The sequence below is a fragment of the Pantherophis guttatus genome, chromosome 16, assembly GCF_059756535.1.
Source record: "Pantherophis guttatus breed Tessera chromosome 16, ASM5975653v1, whole genome shotgun sequence".
Taxonomy (NCBI): Eukaryota; Metazoa; Chordata; class Lepidosauria; order Squamata; family Colubridae; genus Pantherophis; species Pantherophis guttatus.
Genome location: NC_142078.1, coordinates 18,396,987 through 18,415,542, shown reverse-complemented (window position 1 = coordinate 18,415,542; position 18,556 = coordinate 18,396,987). Strand labels below are relative to the sequence as shown.

At 44.8% G+C, this 18,556-nt stretch overlaps 1 protein-coding gene across 4 annotated transcripts in view; it reads left to right on the top strand.

Moving 5' to 3' along the window:
- The window catches only part of LAMC3 (laminin subunit gamma 3), a 38,366-nt gene extending 20,287 nt beyond the window's left edge, over positions 1-18,079 (top strand). The window contains exons 12-28 of one of the 4 annotated variants that reach the window (XR_015730118.1): positions 150-368; positions 930-1,118; positions 1,964-2,209; positions 2,857-3,010; positions 3,842-3,984; positions 4,261-4,439; positions 5,581-5,725; positions 6,197-6,402; positions 9,671-9,747; positions 10,238-10,375; positions 11,365-11,482; positions 12,503-12,655; positions 13,147-13,249; positions 13,884-14,083; positions 15,089-15,255; positions 15,581-15,680; positions 16,382-17,018. Coding sequence is in view for 2 of the 4 variants with exons in the window: in XM_060683950.2 (XP_060539933.2) it covers positions 150-368; positions 930-1,118; positions 1,964-2,209; positions 2,857-3,010; positions 3,842-3,984; positions 4,261-4,439; positions 5,581-5,725; positions 6,197-6,402; positions 9,671-9,747; positions 10,238-10,375; positions 11,365-11,482; positions 12,488-12,655; positions 13,147-13,249; positions 13,884-14,083; positions 15,089-15,235; positions 15,581-15,680; positions 16,382-16,611 (2,762 nt within the window). In the remaining 2 variants the exon portion in view is untranslated. Of the gene's footprint in view, positions 1-149; positions 369-929; positions 1,119-1,963; positions 2,210-2,856; positions 3,011-3,841; positions 3,985-4,260; positions 4,440-5,580; positions 5,726-6,196; positions 6,403-9,670; positions 9,748-10,237; positions 10,376-11,364; positions 11,483-12,487; positions 12,656-13,146; positions 13,250-13,883; positions 14,084-15,088; positions 15,256-15,580; positions 15,681-16,381 lie in introns of all 4 variants that reach the window. The other 3 variants (XR_015730117.1, XM_060683951.2, XM_060683950.2) reach the window with 3 other exon arrangements.
- The last annotated feature ends 477 nt before the right edge of the window (positions 18,080-18,556 follow it).

Below are 18,556 nucleotides of genomic sequence, written 5' to 3'. Positions count from 1 at the left end.
ACAGTGTTGAGGGAATTATTTGTTTAGCAGAGCATAGCGCACACGGCCCTGTTGCGAACTACTTACTAAAGGTAAGTAGAACCCACCCCTGGATGGAAGGCAGGTGAATTTTCATTCTCACTGTAAAACCTGCGTTTCTTCCTCTACAGGCAGAATTGCGCTAAAGGAGGTTCGGCTGGCCTCTGCTCATCCGGGTTTCTCCCAGCGGGCTCCGTGGGTTGAAGAATGCCTCTGCCCCCAGGGGTACCAAGGCCGATTTTGCGAGTTTTGCGCTCCGGGTTACAAACGGGAGATTGCTTGGGGCGGGCCATTTGCAAGTTGCGTGCCTTGTACCTGCAACCAGCACGGGAGCTGCGATCCTAATTCGGGTGAGTATAAATACTATCAAATTTAGGACAGATGGTATTCCTGGCTTGAGAGTAAATGCAAAACCTAAGGGATAATCTCTTAAATATAATATGTAGAAGGTAAAATTGCTGAAGAAATATAGGATATGAAACTGAACTATGAATCGATGTTATTACAATTTAAATAAGAATGTAATTTAAGATAGAGAGATATAGAATTAGAATTTTTGTAAATATGTTTGTTATGATAGAGGTACCGATATAGAAAAACTGTCATTAGTGTTACATTTTTGCTATGTCTTTTTCTGTGGGGGGTTTTTTTGTGTGTGTGTGTTGTGTTTTTTTTGTATGGTGTGTTTTATATGTTGGAATTTCAATAAATATTATTTTTTTTAAAAAAAGAATTCTGGATTTAGATCTCTTGTGAGCACGAAGGGATTCGAGACCAATAACACGTTTGACTCCTCCCTCCAGTTCATTCGTGTCATCTCCTACAGTTACACTTCCTCAGGTCTTTTCTTTCTGAGAAAATCTTCCTAAGGTTTCCTTGTCTCTGCTTCTTCCCTCCTCCTCCTTCCACAGGCAACTGCCAATGTCTACACAACACCGAAGGACCCGCTTGTGAGCGATGCGTTGTGGGGTTCTACGGCAACCCTTTTCTTGGGCAGCCTGATGACTGCCAACCTTGCCCGTGTCCGGGGCAAGGGCCTTGCGCAACCATGCTAGACAGCGAAGAAGTGGTCTGCACGCACTGTCCCCCGGGACAGAGAGGTAAGTGACCCCCACAGCAGGGCACCAAGCCCTCTAACCTCAAACGGCAAGCAACACTGGCCCAAACACAATGGTCACCGAGTAAAGTGGTATATAAGTTTAAGTGCTATTGCTATTCTGATTCTGATTATTATTACTCTGTTGCTTTGCCTCCCTTAACAAGCAGGAGGCAGGAATTGGTCCCGGCAAAACCTCTTTTATTTACACGACTGTGAATTACGTTCATTCACAGTCAGCAAGGCTTGTCCAAACAGTTTTGCAAAGGAATGTTTCTCAACACACTTTATCTCGTTTGGCAAGTTGCCACGTAACTGGTTTCCAAACGCAGTACAAGGCCAAACTTGGCACAGAGTCTCTCAGAGTCACGGGACGAATTTATTTATTTATTGTTTATTGTTTATATTTATATACCGCCCTTCTCCCGAAGGACTCAGGGCGGTGAACAGCCAACAGATAAAACCCAAGAAATACAAAATTTAAAAACAGTATTAAAATCCAATTAAATTAATTTGGCCCACAATTAAAAACACCCCTGTATTAAGACTCCTAATTAAACAATTTAAAAATTAAAACAATTTAAAAGAGTTAGGCCTCCAACGCAGAGCCTCATCTGAGCTTTCCCCAGCCCCCAGGACTGCCCCATGTTCCTCCCCAACCTCCTCACTGTCCGACTCTGCTGCCAGCTCCGCTGGCCACGGACGGGCCACAACAGCACTGAGAGACAAATTCCTTGTGGGTCTAATCACACCTGGCCAATAAAAATATTCTAATTCATCATCATCATTATTATTATTACCATCCTCGTCCTCAATTATCACGGAAAATGTTCTGTTTGCGTTTCTCAGGTCGCCTGTGTGAATTATGCGATGATGGTTTCTTTGGGGATCCCTTGGGAAGAAACGGATCGCTGCGTCCTTGCAAGAGCTGCGATTGCCGTGGCAACACGGACCCCAACGCAGTGGGCAATTGTGACACTTTCACCGGCCGTTGTCTACGCTGCTTGTACAACACCGCAGGGGAGCATTGCGAGCGGTGCCAGGAGGGCTTCTATGGAAATCCTTTGGCTGCCAACCCAGCCACCAAGTGTGCGCGTGAGTCCTTCAGCTAAACCCGAGAACCGAGGGTGAAATCCAGCAGGTTCTGACAGGTTCTGGCGAACCGGTAGCGGAAATTTTGAGTAGTTCAGAGAACCGGCAAATACCACCTCTGGCTGGCCCCAGAGTGGGGTGGGAATGGAGATTTTGCAGTATTCTTCGCCTGCCACGCCCAGAAGGCTACACCCACCAAGCCACACCCTGCCCACCAAGCCACGCCCACAGAACCCGTAGTAAAAAAAATTGAATTTCACCACTGCTGAGAACCATCCCAAAAGTTCCTTAAGATGTGGTGGGAGCGTCAACAGCGTGAGCGATTAAATCAAGGACACTTTTGATCTCAAGAATATAACAGAATAATAGAAATGGAAGAGGGTACCTTGGAGGTCTTCTAGTCCAGCCCCCTGCTCAAGATGAAGACTCTAGTGGAGGTTTTTAAGAAGAAACCAGACAGTCACTTGTCTGAAATGGTAGAGGGGTCTCTTGCTTGAGCAGAGGGCTGGACTAGAAGACCTCCAAGGTCCCTTCCAGCTCTATTTTGATTGAACTATGCAGGTTTTTTTAGCTGGTTGGCTGCATTTCAGCCTCACGTTATTTCTCCTTCTTTCTCACATTCTCTCTCTTCTCTCTCTCTTTCTTCCTAGCCTGCAACTGTAACCCTGATGGCTCTACTCAGGGACCAAAAACTTGTGATCCCGTTTCGGGTCAGTGTCGCTGCCTCCCCAATGTAACCGGACGAGAGTGCACCCAGTGCCTGGAAGGCTATTTTGATCTACAGCCAGGAGTGGGGTGCAGAAGGTAACGGATGGGGGATTGAGGGAGGAGAAGGGTGAGAAGGTTCCAGGAAAGGCCAGAAGAGGGGTACATAACCCATCTTCCTTCAAATGGGTGGTTTTTGATGCATTGGGATTACGACTTGGTTCTCTAGAGTTTTCAACCTTAGCAACTTCAAGATGGGTGGACTTCAACTCCCAGGATTCTCCAGCCAGCATGCCGGCTGAGGAATTCTGGGAGTGGAAGTCCAAACATGCTGGATGGAAATTCTGAGAGTTAGTTGGTCCAAACCCATTGGCTGCAGAATTCTGGGAGTTGAAGTCCACACATCTTGGCTGAGGAACACTGAGCTGAGGAAAAGGAATGCTGGCTGGGGAATTCTGGGAATTGAAGTCCAGCCATGCTGAATAAAGAATTCTGGGAGTTGAAGCCCATGCACGCTAGATGGGGAATTCTAGGAGTTGAAGTCCAGACGTCTTGGCTGAGGAACATTTCTCTTAGATCAAAGAGAAATGAATTCTGGCTATGGAATTCTGGGAGATGGCCCACCATGGATGAAGGAATGAAGAATTCTGGGAGTTGAAGTCCATGGGGAATTCTGAGCGTTGAATCCAAACATACTATCTGGAGAATTCTGGGAGTTGAAGCCCACACCTCTTAAAGGTGCCCAGTTAAAGAAAGCAGCTCCAGACGACACTTGGCAACTGAGGATGTTCCCATCCGAGGAGAATCAGACTAACATTAAACATAACATGTCCTCCTCTCTCTCTCTCTCCCTCTCTCTCTCTCTCTCTCTCTCTCTCTCTCTCTCTCTCTCTCTCTCTCTCTCTCTCTCTCTCTCCCACTCCCTCCAAGTTGTCAGTGCCACCCAATGGGATCCCAGAGCAACATCTGTCACCCCACTGCAGGGCAATGCATCTGCCATCCCGGCGTGACGGGGCTATCGTGCAGTCAGTGCCAGGCTGGCTTCTTTCAATTCTCTTCCCAAGGCTGCCAAGGTAGGCTCAACTTCCCTTCCCTTTCCCTACTTCTGGTGGGCCCAGAAGGCCTGAAATCTGAGCTCACGTGCCCACTGATATAGCTACGTGTGCCACCTATGGCACGCGTGCCATAGATTTGCCATCACGGGTATATGTTTGAATAGGAGGTTGGACTAGAGGATCTCCAAGGTCCCTTCTAGTTCGGTTATTTCTCCTTTATTTGGTACCCACTGAAGATAAACATCAGGAGGCCTCGTGATGACCCCCCCCAAATGCATTTTGGTTTCTTTCCAGCCTGCAACTGTTCCCAGATTGGTTCGGTTTCACTCCAATGCCGAGACAACAGCACTTGCGTGTGTAAGAAGGGCTTTGTGGGTAACAAGTGCGAAGAGTGTGATGTGAACTACTTCTTTGACCTGGAAAGCAAGCAATGCCGGGAGTGTCCCCTTTGCTACAGCCTTGTGAAAGAGGAGGTAAGATTCTGTTTTGATCAGCCAATTTAGTAAGCCTTTCAGTCCGATTAATTGAACGTTCTCACTCAAATCAGCCTTGAAATATCAACTTTCTTGATCGGCCTTTCGGTGCCCTTAATGGTAGATCAATCAGCCTTAAATAGATACACATGGCCTGGCAGACATTGTGATGGCCACAAATACGAGAATCTGCCCTAAGACCTCTTCTTTCAGCCATCCTAACATTGAACAGTGGCTGAATGAGTGGTCTTTAACTGAGGACTAGCTGCACGATAGAGTAGAGTAGAGTAGAGTAGAGTAGAGTAGAGTACAGTACAGTACAGTACAGTAGAATAGAATAGAGTAGAGTAGAGTAGAGTAGAGTAGAGTAGAGTAGAGTAGAGTAGAGTAGAGTAGAGTGGAAGGGGAAGGGGAAGGGGAAGGGGAAGAAGAGAAGAGAAGAGAAGAGAAGAGAAGAGAAGAGAAGAGAAGAGAAGAGAAGAGAAGAGAAGAGAAGAGAAGATGGAAGGGAAGGGAAGGGAAGGGAAGGGAAGGGAAGGGAAGGGAAGGGAAGGGAAGGGAAAGGAAGGGAAGGGAAGGGAAGGGAAGGGAATTCCTTATTGGCCAAGTGGGATTGGACACACAACGAATTTGTCTTCGGTGCCTAAGCTCTCATTGTACATAAAAGCTATAAGTGATAAACCATGATCATACTCATCATAAAAATACATTCATCATCAATCATAAGATACAACAGTGATAGAATCAACATAAATCGTACTAGGAAACTCAATAAAACCATATAAATTGTTAAGATACAAGCAACAAAGTTATAGTCATGAGTAGAAAAGGAGATAGGAAAGATAAGAAGACTAATATTAATAGAGTCTTACTAAATAGTTTGAGAGTGTTGTGGGAATTAGTCGTTTAGCAGACTGATGGCATGGGGGGAAAACCGTCCTTGGGTCTACATGCTACATTCTGATTCTTCTTATGCTCCATCACTGGAGGTTTTTAACAAGAGCCACTTGTCCAGAATGGGATAGGGTCTCCCTAGGGGTCAGACTAGAAGACCTCCAAGGTCCCTTCCAGCTCTGTTACGTTTAGAGAGAGGTGAGGTCTTTCTCCAAGACAGACTCATGAGGACTTCTTTCCTGTGCAGACAGACAGACTGAAGGACAAGCTGACCGAAATGGAAGCCTGGTTCCAGAAGCCCAGCTGTGACCGATCCAAAGGCGAATATTATCATGCGATGTTTGGCGAGAGCCCACGTGGAGACAACCTTCAGCGCCCGTACCTGTTGGAAGGTAAAAATAATGGAAGGGGGAATCACCTTATGACAAACAGGAGACACCATTTTCCCTGGGCAACTGATTAATTGTTCTCACTGTCAGGAAATTCCTACTTAGTTCTAAGTTGGATCTTTCCTTGGTGAGTTTCCCCCTGTTGATTCTTGTCCTGCCTTCTGGTGCTTTTTGACAAATGTCTCCTGGCTTTCAATGGTTGGAGTTCCACCAAAGAGGGCATCAAATCTCCATGTTTTGTTTCCAAACATTCACAGATCAGTTCCTTGGCCCTTTGGCCAAGGGAAGAGTTGAAATTTCAGGATCTGAAGGTCCATATCTCACTTAGCATCGGATCAATGGAAGGGCTATGGAGGGGGTTCTTGACAAGGACTCCTCTGTTTTGGCTTTTCTTCGTCAGCTTTCTCGGGGTCCAGCTTTAGAGGCATCATGGACCAGGGGAGTCCACCCCGAATGACATTGTCTTGATTCCAGGTGCCAAAGCTGCTTTCTTGGAGAAGATGACGGATCTGAAGGGCTTGGTGGAAGATGCCCACCATCGGCTGAGCAACACCAGCAGAGCCATCGCTTGCGACGGTCAACGGGTCACCAAAGTGTGCGGACTCCTTTCCGATGTATCTTCCACCCTTCGGTCCACCCATGAGGACATCCAGCTGGCCACTGAGATCCTGGAGAGCACGGTACCTGATACATATATTATAATGATGATGATGATGATGATGATGATGTACTTGGTTGATCCCTAGGACGCTGGCAGCAACCCATATCAACCATAAATATGTCATAAATATGAGTCAGTTGCCAAGTGTCTGAATTTTGATCAAATGACCACAGGGGTGCTGCAACGGGCATATGAAAAATGGCCGTAAGTCAGGTTTTTTTTCAGGGCTGTTGTAACTTTGGTCACTAACCAAATGGTTGTAATTCAAGGACTACCTGTATTAATCTTAACCACAGTCTGTTTCTTCTCCTAAATCCATCTACTGATCTATCAACAGGTAGTTTTCTGACCCAACTAGGTAACTTCATCAGTGATAGAAGGGAGGAGGAGGAGGAGGAGGAGGAGGAGGAGGAGGAGGAGGAAAAGGACCGTGGGGTCCTTGGTGCTCTCTGAGCTTGTTTGTTTCCTTGCAAACGTTTCATGACCCAACTAAGTAACATCACCAGTGCTAGAAGGGAGTGGGGTTTGCTCTTTCTCCCTTCTAGCACTGATGACGTCACTTAGTTGGGTCATGAAACGTCTGCGAGAAACCCACCAAGCTCAGAGAGCACCAAGGACCTCACGGTTCCAATCCTGAGCTATCAATATCCTCAAATATCGGTACATAAATGTCCATAACAACAACATTCAACAATGTGACTTAAGTTGCTTTAGCCACAAGAAGAGGACCGCCAAGACACAGGAGCGACGATCCGTGATCTGAATTCCTAAGCAGTCTCCCAGCAGAGAGCTGGGGGCGATCGAAAGCTTAATTCGGATATCAAACGAGATAATTTCATAGCGAAGGCAGAAAAGTTTTGCCATTTTTTTTTTCCCGCGGTCGGGAAAGCCAGCTGGATGCATTTCCGCTCTCGTTCTCCGAGTTTCCAAACTATCAGTATCTAATTTGGGAAAACACGGGCATCTGCCCAAACTAATGAGTCCTTCAAAACAACTTTAATGGATGGAATAAATTCCTGCTTGGAAGGGAACAGACCAAGCGCTGATAAATGAAGCCCCTTCCCTTCGAAACACAACAACAACAACAACAACACAACACGGAGACTGTTAAAGTCCCTGCTGGTCTTTTCACAAGCCAATGAACAATTGGATTCAATACGCTGAAAACTGAGTTAACGGGAAAAATCAGTCACTAAGAACTGGCGCAACTAACTCAACCGTTAGTGCAGTTTAGACCTCAATTTACAATCCTTCCTTCGGCAACCATTCAGAGTTGCAACAGCACTGGGGAGGGGGAAAAAAAAGTGATCCTCGCATTTATGACAGTCGCAGCATCTCCACAGTCACGTGTTCAGAATTCAGGTGCTTGGGAACCGGTATGTATTTACGTTGGTTGCAGCATATCATGGCATTCAACAAGCCAATTTGCTTAAGGACTGCAATCTGCGTCGATCCACTTAACAACCATGGGGAAAAGGAAAAAAAAAAAAAACATTGTAAGGGCAGGACTCATTTAGCAACCGCTTTCCTTCGCCATGGAAAACTCTGCTCCCAATTTTGGTTAAAAGTCAAGGACGTCCTGTAAGGTCCTGTAGGCCCTTGCCAACAAGGAACCTCATTGTTTCCCTCTGTAGCCAGAGTTCCAAGATATACTGCTCCTATGCCTAGAGGCTCTACTTGACCTGTGTACTAAATCTGTATCAAAGAAGGCTTTCCTTTGATCTGTTTTTTTAGGTCTGTAATTCAATTTATTTATTTATTTATTTATTATATTTCTATACCGCCTTTCTCCTGTAGGACTCAAGGCGGTGTACAGTCAAGAAAAATATAGACACACAAACATCATAAAATTACACAGAGTCAAATTATTGAAACACATTTATTTGTCCTGACTGCAAAGCCAGGAGTAAATTAGTAGCATCTGTCTGTCTGTCTGTCTTCTTTCTAACTATCATGTCTGTCTATCTGTCTATCATATATCATCTATCTTTGTATCTAATATCTATGTACCTATCTACCTACATGTATCATTCAACCATCTATCTACCTATCTACCTTTCTGTCTCTCTTCTCTCTCTCTCTCTCTCTCTCTCTCCCTTCTGTCTGTCTGTCTGTCTCTGTCTATCCATCCATTCCTCTGATCACTTTCTCTAATATCTATCTATCTATCTATCTATCTATCTATCTATCTATCTATCTATCTATCTTCTATCTACCTTCTTTCTGTCTATCTCTCTGTGTCTATCTATCCATCCCTCTGATCACTTTCTCTAATCATCCATCTATCTATCTATCTATCTATCTATCTATCTATCTATCTATCTATCTTCTATCTACCTTCTTTCTATCTGTCTGCCTGTGTCTATCTATCCGTCCATCCATCTGACATATCTCTATTTCTCTCTCTCTGTTTATCCATCCCTCCTTTGCAAGTGGCATCCTAATGCCAGTTGCAAATGTTTGTTTGTTTATTTGTAATTGACTTGCAGAGGCAATTGTCAATCATTTGCATGTGTTTACTCCTGTGAAATTGGCTCCTGGTGCCTGCTGTAAATTATGAGTGCACACTTGTTTATTTATGTGCCGTTGCCACCCGGTGCCAAATGAAAGCGATTAACATGTAAGTTGCTCATTTGTCTTTCGGTGGCGGTTGCAAACGAGCACAACTTACTTATTTAACTGTAGTTGGCTTCCCACGCCAATTACACGTTATTTTTTTAAAGAAAAAACTATGGACAATCAACAGCTTTGTGTATGTCCTTATTTCTGGCCCCATTTCAGGAAGCTTCCTGTATATCTTCATATTATTCTCAAGATCTAATTTATAATAAAATAACCCTACTTAGTTTTTCAACTGGATCAAAGTTTGCTAACTGGCGCCACCTAGTGGGGAAGAAATTGCGACACAGTACAGTACAGGAAAACTTGCTTAGTGACCATTTGAAGTTACAATAGCACCGGGAAAAAGTGCTAGTGTTACAATTGATCCTCGCAGTTATGACCATTGTAGCATGCTCTAAATTTTGATGCTCTGAATTTTTATCAGTTATGTGATCAAAATTTAGGCAGTTGGCAACAAACATGTTGGTTAATCGAGAACAATTAACCAGTGGAACAGCTTGCCACCAGAAGTTGTGGGCGCTTCATCACTGGAGGTTTTTAAGAAGAGACTGGACAGTCAAAAGAGCAATTGTTCTTTCTTTCTTTCTTTCTTTCTTTCTTTCTTTCTTTCTTTCTTTCTTTCTTTCTTTCTTTCTTTCTTTCTTTCTTTTCTCTCGCCCTGCTAGGAATTTTCTTCTGAGATTTCTTATCCGTCTACAAACTGGAGCCGCCATGCGATCAGATCCAGCGCTTTGGCTCGCAGGTAAGTTTTACATGCTGTTCGTAAAAATGCAAATTGCCCCATCCTTGTACAGACTAGCTTAATTAGGCAACTCATTCAAGTTTTTTTTTTTTTTTAATTTGATTTATATGCCGCCCTTCTCCGGAGACTCAGGGTGGCTTACAATGCGTTAAGCAATAGCCTTCATCCTTTTGTATATTTATACAAAGTCAGCTTATTGCCCCCACAATCCGGGTCCTCATTTTACCTACCTTAGAAAGGATGGAAGGCTGAGTCAACTTTGAGCCTGGGGAGATTCGAACCTGCAGTAATTGCAGGCAGCTGTGTTAATTACAGGCTGTGTAGACCACTGTACTATCAAGTTGATCGAATGACTTAAAATATCTGGAATGGTTTAAGTATATGGAGAATTTTCTCTCCAGACCTGGGATTTGGGAAAATCTTTAGGCTGGGAGACGTCCACCACCAAAGTCACCAGATTGGTGGTGTTTTTTTTTTTCCCTCTTTGCAGCCATGTTGAAATTGCATCCTTGGTGGAAGATCTGGCCAGAAGAGCCATCCAGGCATCCAACTCGAGTTATCAACTTCTGCAAAATGTTGCAAACGTCAGCAAGAGGATGCAGGAATTCAGGCGAGACATGGAAGAAAGGTGAGTTGGTGAGGTCCAGGATGGTGACACAGAGTCTAGAACAGGGGTCAGCAACCTGTGGCTCTGGAGCCGCATGCGGCTCTTTGGGCCCTCTGCTGTGTGCTCCATGCAAACTGAGAGTCGGAGCTTCCTTTGTTAAAACTGTGGAACTCCCAGCCACTAGATGCCCCGATGGGCTTTAAAAAGCGATGTGGTAAACAGGAAGAAAGGCCTGTTTTAAACATTTCTGGTTAACGTGGCTACGTGTTTTCTCTAAGACTGCCTCAGCCACGTTTCGAGATTTGCATAAGGCCTTCCTAATTAAGCCAACCTAAATTAAATTAGACTAAAGTAAATTAAGATCAGGAAAATTGAGTTTGAGGCAACAGCTAAAAGAACAGGTTAAGCATGGTAAATGGGGCATTTATTGGCAGAGCTTCTTTGAGTCTTGGGGGATGTGGGGGGAAATACTTCCACCAATCCTTTATGCTTTAAGATGGATGGACTTCAACTCCCAGAATTCTCCAGCTTGCATGCTTGAAGATGGGCGGACTTCAACTCCCAGAATTCCCTAGCCAGCATGCAACTTTAAGCATTGTGGACTTCAACTCCCAAAAATCCTCAGCCAGACTGCTTTAAAATAAAATGAGCAAGACCCTGCCTGAAATTCAGCTCTAATTTTTCTATCCTAGCAAATATCAGCAAATACCACCTCTGGCTGGCCCCAGAGTGGGGTGGGAATGGAGATTTTGCAATATCCTTCCCCCAGGAGTGGGGTGGGAATGGAGATTTTGCAGTATCCTTCTCCTGCTACGCCCACCAAGCCACACCATGCCCACCAAGCCACGCCCACAGAACTGGTAGTAAAAAAAAATTGGATTTCACCACTGCTAAAACTCATTTCCTTCCAGTTTTGATCTTTGTTAAATTACAAGGATATCTGTGAAGTCCCACAGAGACCAAGCCCACCGTTTAAATGAGTTGATAATTTGAGAACGTTTGCCTTGCAGTGGTGAGAAAATCGAAGAGACCCAAAAAACCCTCATCTTGCAAATAGAAGATGCTGAGATCCTGGTTTCAGGCCATCAGAGCAACATAACCCTGGTTCAGACAAATACTTTGGAACTGGTAAGCATTAGTCACAGGACGATTTTTTCTCTACATCCTTTGTTCATGGAATCAGGTTTTCTCTATATTGGATTATATTTTGTATATTCCTTATCCACTTAATGCCTTTTCCAGTTTGATTCCAGGTCTTCTAAATCAGTGTTTCTCCATTTCAACAACTTTAAGAAGCGTGGACTTCAGCTCCCAGAATTCCCTAGACTGCTGGTGGTAGAATTCCCAGAATTCCCCAGCCAGCATGCTTTAAGATGCATGGACTTCAGTTCCCAGAATTCCCCAGCCAATATGTTTTATATGGATGGACTTCACATTTCTCATGCATCCTGGCTGCCAAACCCCCAGAATTCTCCAGCAAGTTGGCTGGGGGATTCTGGGAGTTGAAGTTCACCCCATGTTAAAATTGCTAAAGTGGAGAAATGCCTTCCTAAATCTTTCCTGCAAAGGAAAACTTTTAGCATAACTATTGTGTTAGTCCCTGTTGTTTTAATGGTGGTCTTTTGGGTGCGGTCTAAGGAAATTAGCTTTATTTCTTCATTTTGCTAAGGTTTTTTAGTATGGTGCACTGTGCAAAGCAACCTGGAAAATAAAAATAGGGGTGTTAATAGCCTGCCAAAAAAATCAATCAATCAATTATTGAGTTTCTAGAATTGGAGGAAGAAAAAGGAAGTTTCTGTTTTTTTTCAGGTAATGACGGGATAGACACCTAGTTTGATTTAAATGTGGGATGAGGCAAAAATAAGGCAGAAAATCTTTCCATCTCTTTTCCACTAGCTTGTTTCTATAATTGCATGGAATTCAGCGTATTTGCCCGTAGGCAGATTCTGGTGGCCTATGGAGAGCTGGCTAGTGCTTAAACACGGCTGATTTATGGAGCACAAGCTATCTTGGGGGGCTCACATGGAGCTCCCCCCAAAAAAAGTACCCCAGCAATCTATAAATGTCATAATTCTAGTAATAAATTTGTCTTTCCAATTCTGGGTAGTTTTTAATTTCGATTAAAATCCCCAGCCTCTGATCTTGCAGCGCCCTCTGGTGGAGAAAGCTGGAAATCTGGTCCAAGAAGCAGAGGAAATTCAACAACTGGTTGAAAGGAAACAACGGTTGGCAACCAACAAATCCTTGGCTGTAGAAACTGGGTTAAAAGAAATGCTACAGAGGACTCAGCCCTTGGAAGAAGTGAGTGCTTTGTGGCTTGATTTTGCCTTTTATTTGGCAGCAAAATTTGGCACAACAAACCAGGATGCAAAGAAACAATCAACTGAAGGAATAGCTGACATTCGTGGTCAGATCTTGGGGGTCAACAACCTAGACTTATTTGATTGACTCCGTCTTTTAAAAGGCTTCGCTATCAACCCCGTAATGCCACAAATGGCCATTAGGGGGCAGCAAAGAAGTATTTCAAACTAACTCTGGTCTGCCCTCTGGTGATCAGCGCGAGATTTGCAGCCCCGGTACTACCGCCCTGTGCAATATAATAACCGAATAATTCACATTTTGGCTGGGTTCACACACACCCATCATCCTCACCCACAATCTAACGGGATGGCTTACTTAGGGCATCAACTCAAGTCAAGCCTGCTCCAAAGTTAAATAATTACTGGTCATTTTTAGCGAATGTTCGCAGTTATGACTTTTTTAGCCTAATTTTGCTTTTCTCTGTTTCACAGCTATGGCAGAGAATGGACAATGCACAAGCACTGGCCGAGTCCTCCCTGGCCAACGGAGAGGCCGTGGTGTCCGAAGCGAAGGCTTTGGTGACCACACTGGACGGTAAACCGAGACTAATCCTAACCACTTAATCTCAAGAACATTTTCTCCCGGATGGGTAAACTCGCACCCAGACCCTCCGGTTCTCTCTGGAACTTCTGAACTCTCATCCAGAACTGGACTTACTATGAATCAGGACAATCTTATAGACAAATTTGGGGGTGCAGAAAAAAGACAACAAAATATATTTTTTTTTAAAAAAAAAACTTTTTGGTTTACCACCATTTGTTTAGCGACTGTTCAAAGTCACAGCGGCGCTGAAAAAAATGACTTCGGACTGGTCCTTGCACTTATGACCGTCACAGCATCCTCATGGTCACGTGATCAAAATTTAGACTCTTGGCAACTGGCATGTACTTATGCCTGTTGCATTGTCCTGCGGTCGTGTGATCCCCTTTGGCAATCTTCCCAGCCAGCTTCCGACAAACAAAGTCAATGGGGAAGCTGGACTTGCTTAACGACTGTGTGATTCACTTTGCAACGGCAGTGACAAAACAGGTCATAAAATGGGTGCGGCTCACTTAACAAACGCTATCCTTAGCCACGCCAATTCTGGTCTCAATGGCGATCTCAGCCTTTCTTTATAATTTTATCCAGCCTGAAACAGGATAACCGGTTTCTCCTTTTTTGCCGGCAGGAATGAAGACCCTGATGGGAAACCCTAAAGGCCGCAATGCAGTCAGGAGGAAGAGGGTTGCAGTGCGGGACAGGACGATTGCGGAGACCCAGAGGAAGGTCAGGCAGGCCCAGAGAGCCCTGGGAAATTCTGGAACCGTTTCTGCAAAGGCCTTCGAAATTGCCCGTGATGGGGAATCGGTCTCTAAGAAAAATGCTAAGGTACTTGTGCTTCCTAGACCAGTAACTCTCAATCTTGGCAACCTTCAGAGGTGTGGACTTCAATGCCCAGAATTCCCTCGACCAGCATCCTTTTAAAATATCCAGACTTCAACTCCCAGAATTCCCTTAGGCATCAATGCTTTGAAATGTCTGGACTTCTGGGAGTTGAATTCCTCAACCTCAGCATCTTTGAAAATATCTGGACTTCGACTCCCAGAATTCCCCAAGCAGTTTTCTTTAAAATATCTGGACTTCAACTCCCAGAATTCCCCAAGCAGTTTTCTTTAAAATATTTGGACTTCGACTCCCAGAATTCCCCAGCCAGCTTTCTTTAAAATATCTGGACTTCAATTCCCAGAATTCCCCAAGCAGTTTTCTTTAAAATATTTGGACTTCAATTCCCAGAATTCCCCAGCCAGCTTTCTTTAAAATATCTGGACTTCAATTCCCAGAATTCCCCAAGCAGTTTTCTTTAAAATATTTGGACTTCAATTCCCAGAATTCCCCAGGCAGCATGCTTTGAAATGTCTGGACTTCAACTCCCAGAATTCCCCCCCCGCCCAGTATGTTGAATGCTGGCTCAGGAATTCTGCCAATCCAAGCCACATATTTTAACATTCCTGAGGTTGATAAATATTTAGACCTTGGCTTATCCTTTTAAAAAAAGTACACACACACACACAAATATTGTATCTGTTGGGGGTTTTTTTTCTCCCCTCTTTTATTTGTTTGTTTCATTAAAATCTTTTTTTTTACAAAACAACAACAACAACAACAAATAAGCAGAATTAGACTTTGTAAATTCTTGGATGGGAGACCACTTAGAAATCCTGGCTAGAAAATGGGGAATGGAAAAACAGCTGAGAAAAAAAGACTATTTTGGGGACCAAGGAGAAGCAACGAGAAGGTCTCTTTCTCTCTCTCAAATCACCAAAAGTGGCACAAGGGCCGCTTTATGGCGTCATTCATTCTCCTCTGTTTCTTTTTCACTCTTCTGTTCTGCAGGCGGCCGAAGACGTGCTAAGACAGGCCAAGCAAGAGAAGAAGCAGGCCAGCAAAATGTCTGCCAGAGTTGCTCTTACGATGGCAGAGATCTCCAGACAGGAAGACAAAGCCAAAGAGCTTCAGGTCCAACTTGGAAAACCTGAGGAGGTCGGTCACCATTCCTCAAGGTACATCAGGACAGGGATGTCCCAAAAGCGCCTTTTGACTTTGTTTTGTTTTTTTTTTTCCTTGAAGACGTCTCGCTCCTCCATCCAAGAAGCTTCTTCCGTTCTGACTTAGAAGTTCAGTTCTAAGTCGAGTTCAGTTCATCCGGAACGGAAGAAGCTTCTTGGATGGAGGAGTGAAATGTCTTCAAGGGAAAACAAAGTCCAGTTGCCCTTTGGAAAAGCAAACTTTTTGGGACAGCCATGACCTGGATGACGGAGAATCTGAATAGACATCAGGAGAAGGGACCATTGGAGGACGCTAACGTAAGACTTGTCTTGTTTGAAGGTCGTAATGGAGATGAAGAGGCTTGGTCAGAACTTCCAAGTGGCCCAACGCTCCTTGGAGATGGACATTAAGGCCCTCAAGCATCTGCTTTCCAAGCTAGGTAAGCCCTCAATTCATGGCCACCTTGAACTAACCAAGATTAGCCCAATCCAAGCTTGCCTCGTTCCGTGATTCCAAGTAGTCCTTGAGGTGTTAAAACAGATATTTAAAAGGCATCCGAGGGAAAGTTGATCAAATATACCTGTGGATTTAGCTTTTACCTGGCAAGGAATACACCTGTTCCAAGCTTTCAGCATTCCCAGTCATTTCCACTAGAGGGCAGACTCTTCTTTCCATAAAGATTTTTTTTTTTAAATTAAATTATTTAAGGTTTGAGCTTCCTTGGAACAATTCAGGCAGAGGTGAAATCTAATTTTTTTTACTACCGGTTCTGTGGGCGTGGCTTGGTGGGCGTGGCTTGGTGGGCATGGCAGGGAAAGGATATTGCAAAATCTCCCTTCCCTCCCCACTCCTGGGGGAAGGATATTGCGAAATCTCCATTCCCACCCCACTCTGGGGCCAGCCAGAGGCGGCATTTGCCGGTTCTCTGAACTACTCAAAATTTCCGCTACAGGTTCTACAAAACCTGTCAGAACCTGCTGAATTCAGGGGTGAAATCCCTGACAGGTTCTGTGCTGTGGAGTTGATTTCCCAGTCTGGTCTACTTAGCAGGGCTGTGATGTTGGAGCTGTGATTTTTGGGGGTGTCCGTCCCCCTCCCTTAGTGACAACACTCTTGTTTTGTCTCCACCCCCCCACCCAGGAAACCTGGATCAATCGGCAGCTGTGCTCCATGCAAGCCAGGTCCAGCTGGCAAACTTGAGGCTGCGCCTGGCAGGACCTGGTTCCCTGAATCAGACGCTGGGCATCTTGGTACGGGAAGCTGAGCAACAACGGGTATCATTGGAAGCCTTCGAAGAAGATCTGGAGGAGATCCAGAGCGACAAGGAGAACCTAGAAGCTATTCTTCGGAGCTTGCCCAGCGGCTGTTAGAGCTGAAAGGAGGCCTGCAAAATTGAGGAGTGGCAGTGAGGGAATCAATATAGACCCTTTTTTTAAAAAAAGGAAATGTTCCCAGAATGCATCTTTGTCAGGGACAGAGAATAGCTTGAGTAAACCATCCGTGATTCTGGGCTGCCGCAACCAACCTTAAGAATCAAACCCCGAAATGGAGACCTCCCAAATTCATTGCAGTCCTGAGGACTAGAAACCTGAAACAGCCATTTTGCAAGTCTTGGGAAAACTGAGCCTTGTGCTTTTTTTGGTCCAAGGAGTTTTGGACCCTGGTGGGGAGGGAAAAAAGGAGAAAAAAAAAAAGATTCTAAGAGATTTGAAACCCTGATGCAGAAAAATTGAAAATTGGCTGCCAGGATCGGGAGTAAATTCCAGTGCCAGGGATGTAGAATTTGCTTGTTTCCAGTTCTTCAGAAGTTTGAGAAATGCTTTAAAGAGAAATTCTCATTTTCTTTTTAAGACAAGCGTTAAAAACCAACAAAAACAGCCTCTTAGCTGTGGAATTGAATAGACAAAACGGTGGTGAAATTGACTGGACCCAGGTTGTGTCAATATCTTATGAAATTGACCCACCCACAATGGTGAAAACTGGACAAGAAACAGTGTTTTGGGAAATCGACAAACAAGCAGAGGATCCAAAATTTTGATATTTTCCCATCCCTTGTCCTGAAAAAATACCACCTTCGCCAATCAAGGACCCAAACCTGCGACGTTCTAAGGCAGTGATGGCTAATCTTTTTGCCACCGCGTGCCAAAAGCGGGGGGAGTGCAGGAGGGTCGTGCGTGCCCACACTCATAATTATATGCGCCCCACCCACACGCATGCACGCACGGCTCCCTCCCCCGCTTTTGGCATGCGATGGCACAGTGGGACCGGAAGGCCCGTTTTTTGCTCTCCCCAGGCTCCAGGGTCTCTCTAGAAGCCTGGGGAGGCTGAAAACTGCCTTCCCCACCCACCCGGAGGCCCTCCGGAGGCTGAAAACAGCCCACTTGCCAACTTCCGGTGGGACCAGAAAGGCTCTGCAGCCTGAGGAGAGCAAAAAATGGGCCTTCCCCACCCCCCACCCACCCCCAGGCCCTCCGGAAGAAGGAAACAGCCTGTTTCCCTACTTCTGGTGGGCCCAGAAGGCCCGAAAATCAGCTGGCCGGTGCGCATGTGAGCTCGCGTGCCCATTTATATGGCTTTGCGTGCCATAGATTCACCATCACGGTTCTAGCAAGCAAACTGTGGAACGCTTCTCTCAAATGGCAAATCCTTCTTGTATATCAGCGATCTGGAATCCATTCGCTTGCTGACATAGAAAGCTATTTCAGCCCTGTTGAGCTTAAAAGAGAGAAACTCTGCGGTTACATTCACACATATAATCGGGAAAGCTTTATCTGAGTTTTTTAAGAATACGGGATTTGTACTGTACATCTACGTGTGTTAATATATCTCTTTTCCTGACCCCAGGCTTTTCAATCCTGCTTTAAAACGGCAATGAGCTGACGGTGTGAATGTTTACAAATATCTTATCTTTGGGGGGGGGGGTGTTTCCCAGCCTGGGCAGGAGACTTTGGGATTGTATTTGTTAAGGATCAGCAAATGGGATGCTAAATCCATATTACACCCATCTACACCCCGGAGGGCTTATCCTCTTTACATCCTAATTCCCTGCATGCATAAATCGATCGATTTGCATTTTAAATATTTAAATGATGCCTTTCCGTCACCTCCAAAGAACGAGACAAAAATCGCTCAGCAAGAATACCAAGTGGCTCAAATTAACAGACACACCAGTCCTTTAAGATTCATTTCGGGCTGAGTTAATAACCCCGTATTTAGCTGGGAGCCACGATGGGCTGGGTAATCCCTAAACTATGATTGATAGTTTCCAAGGGGCGTCCTGACACGAATAAGACCAGAAAGGGAAATTTATAGTTT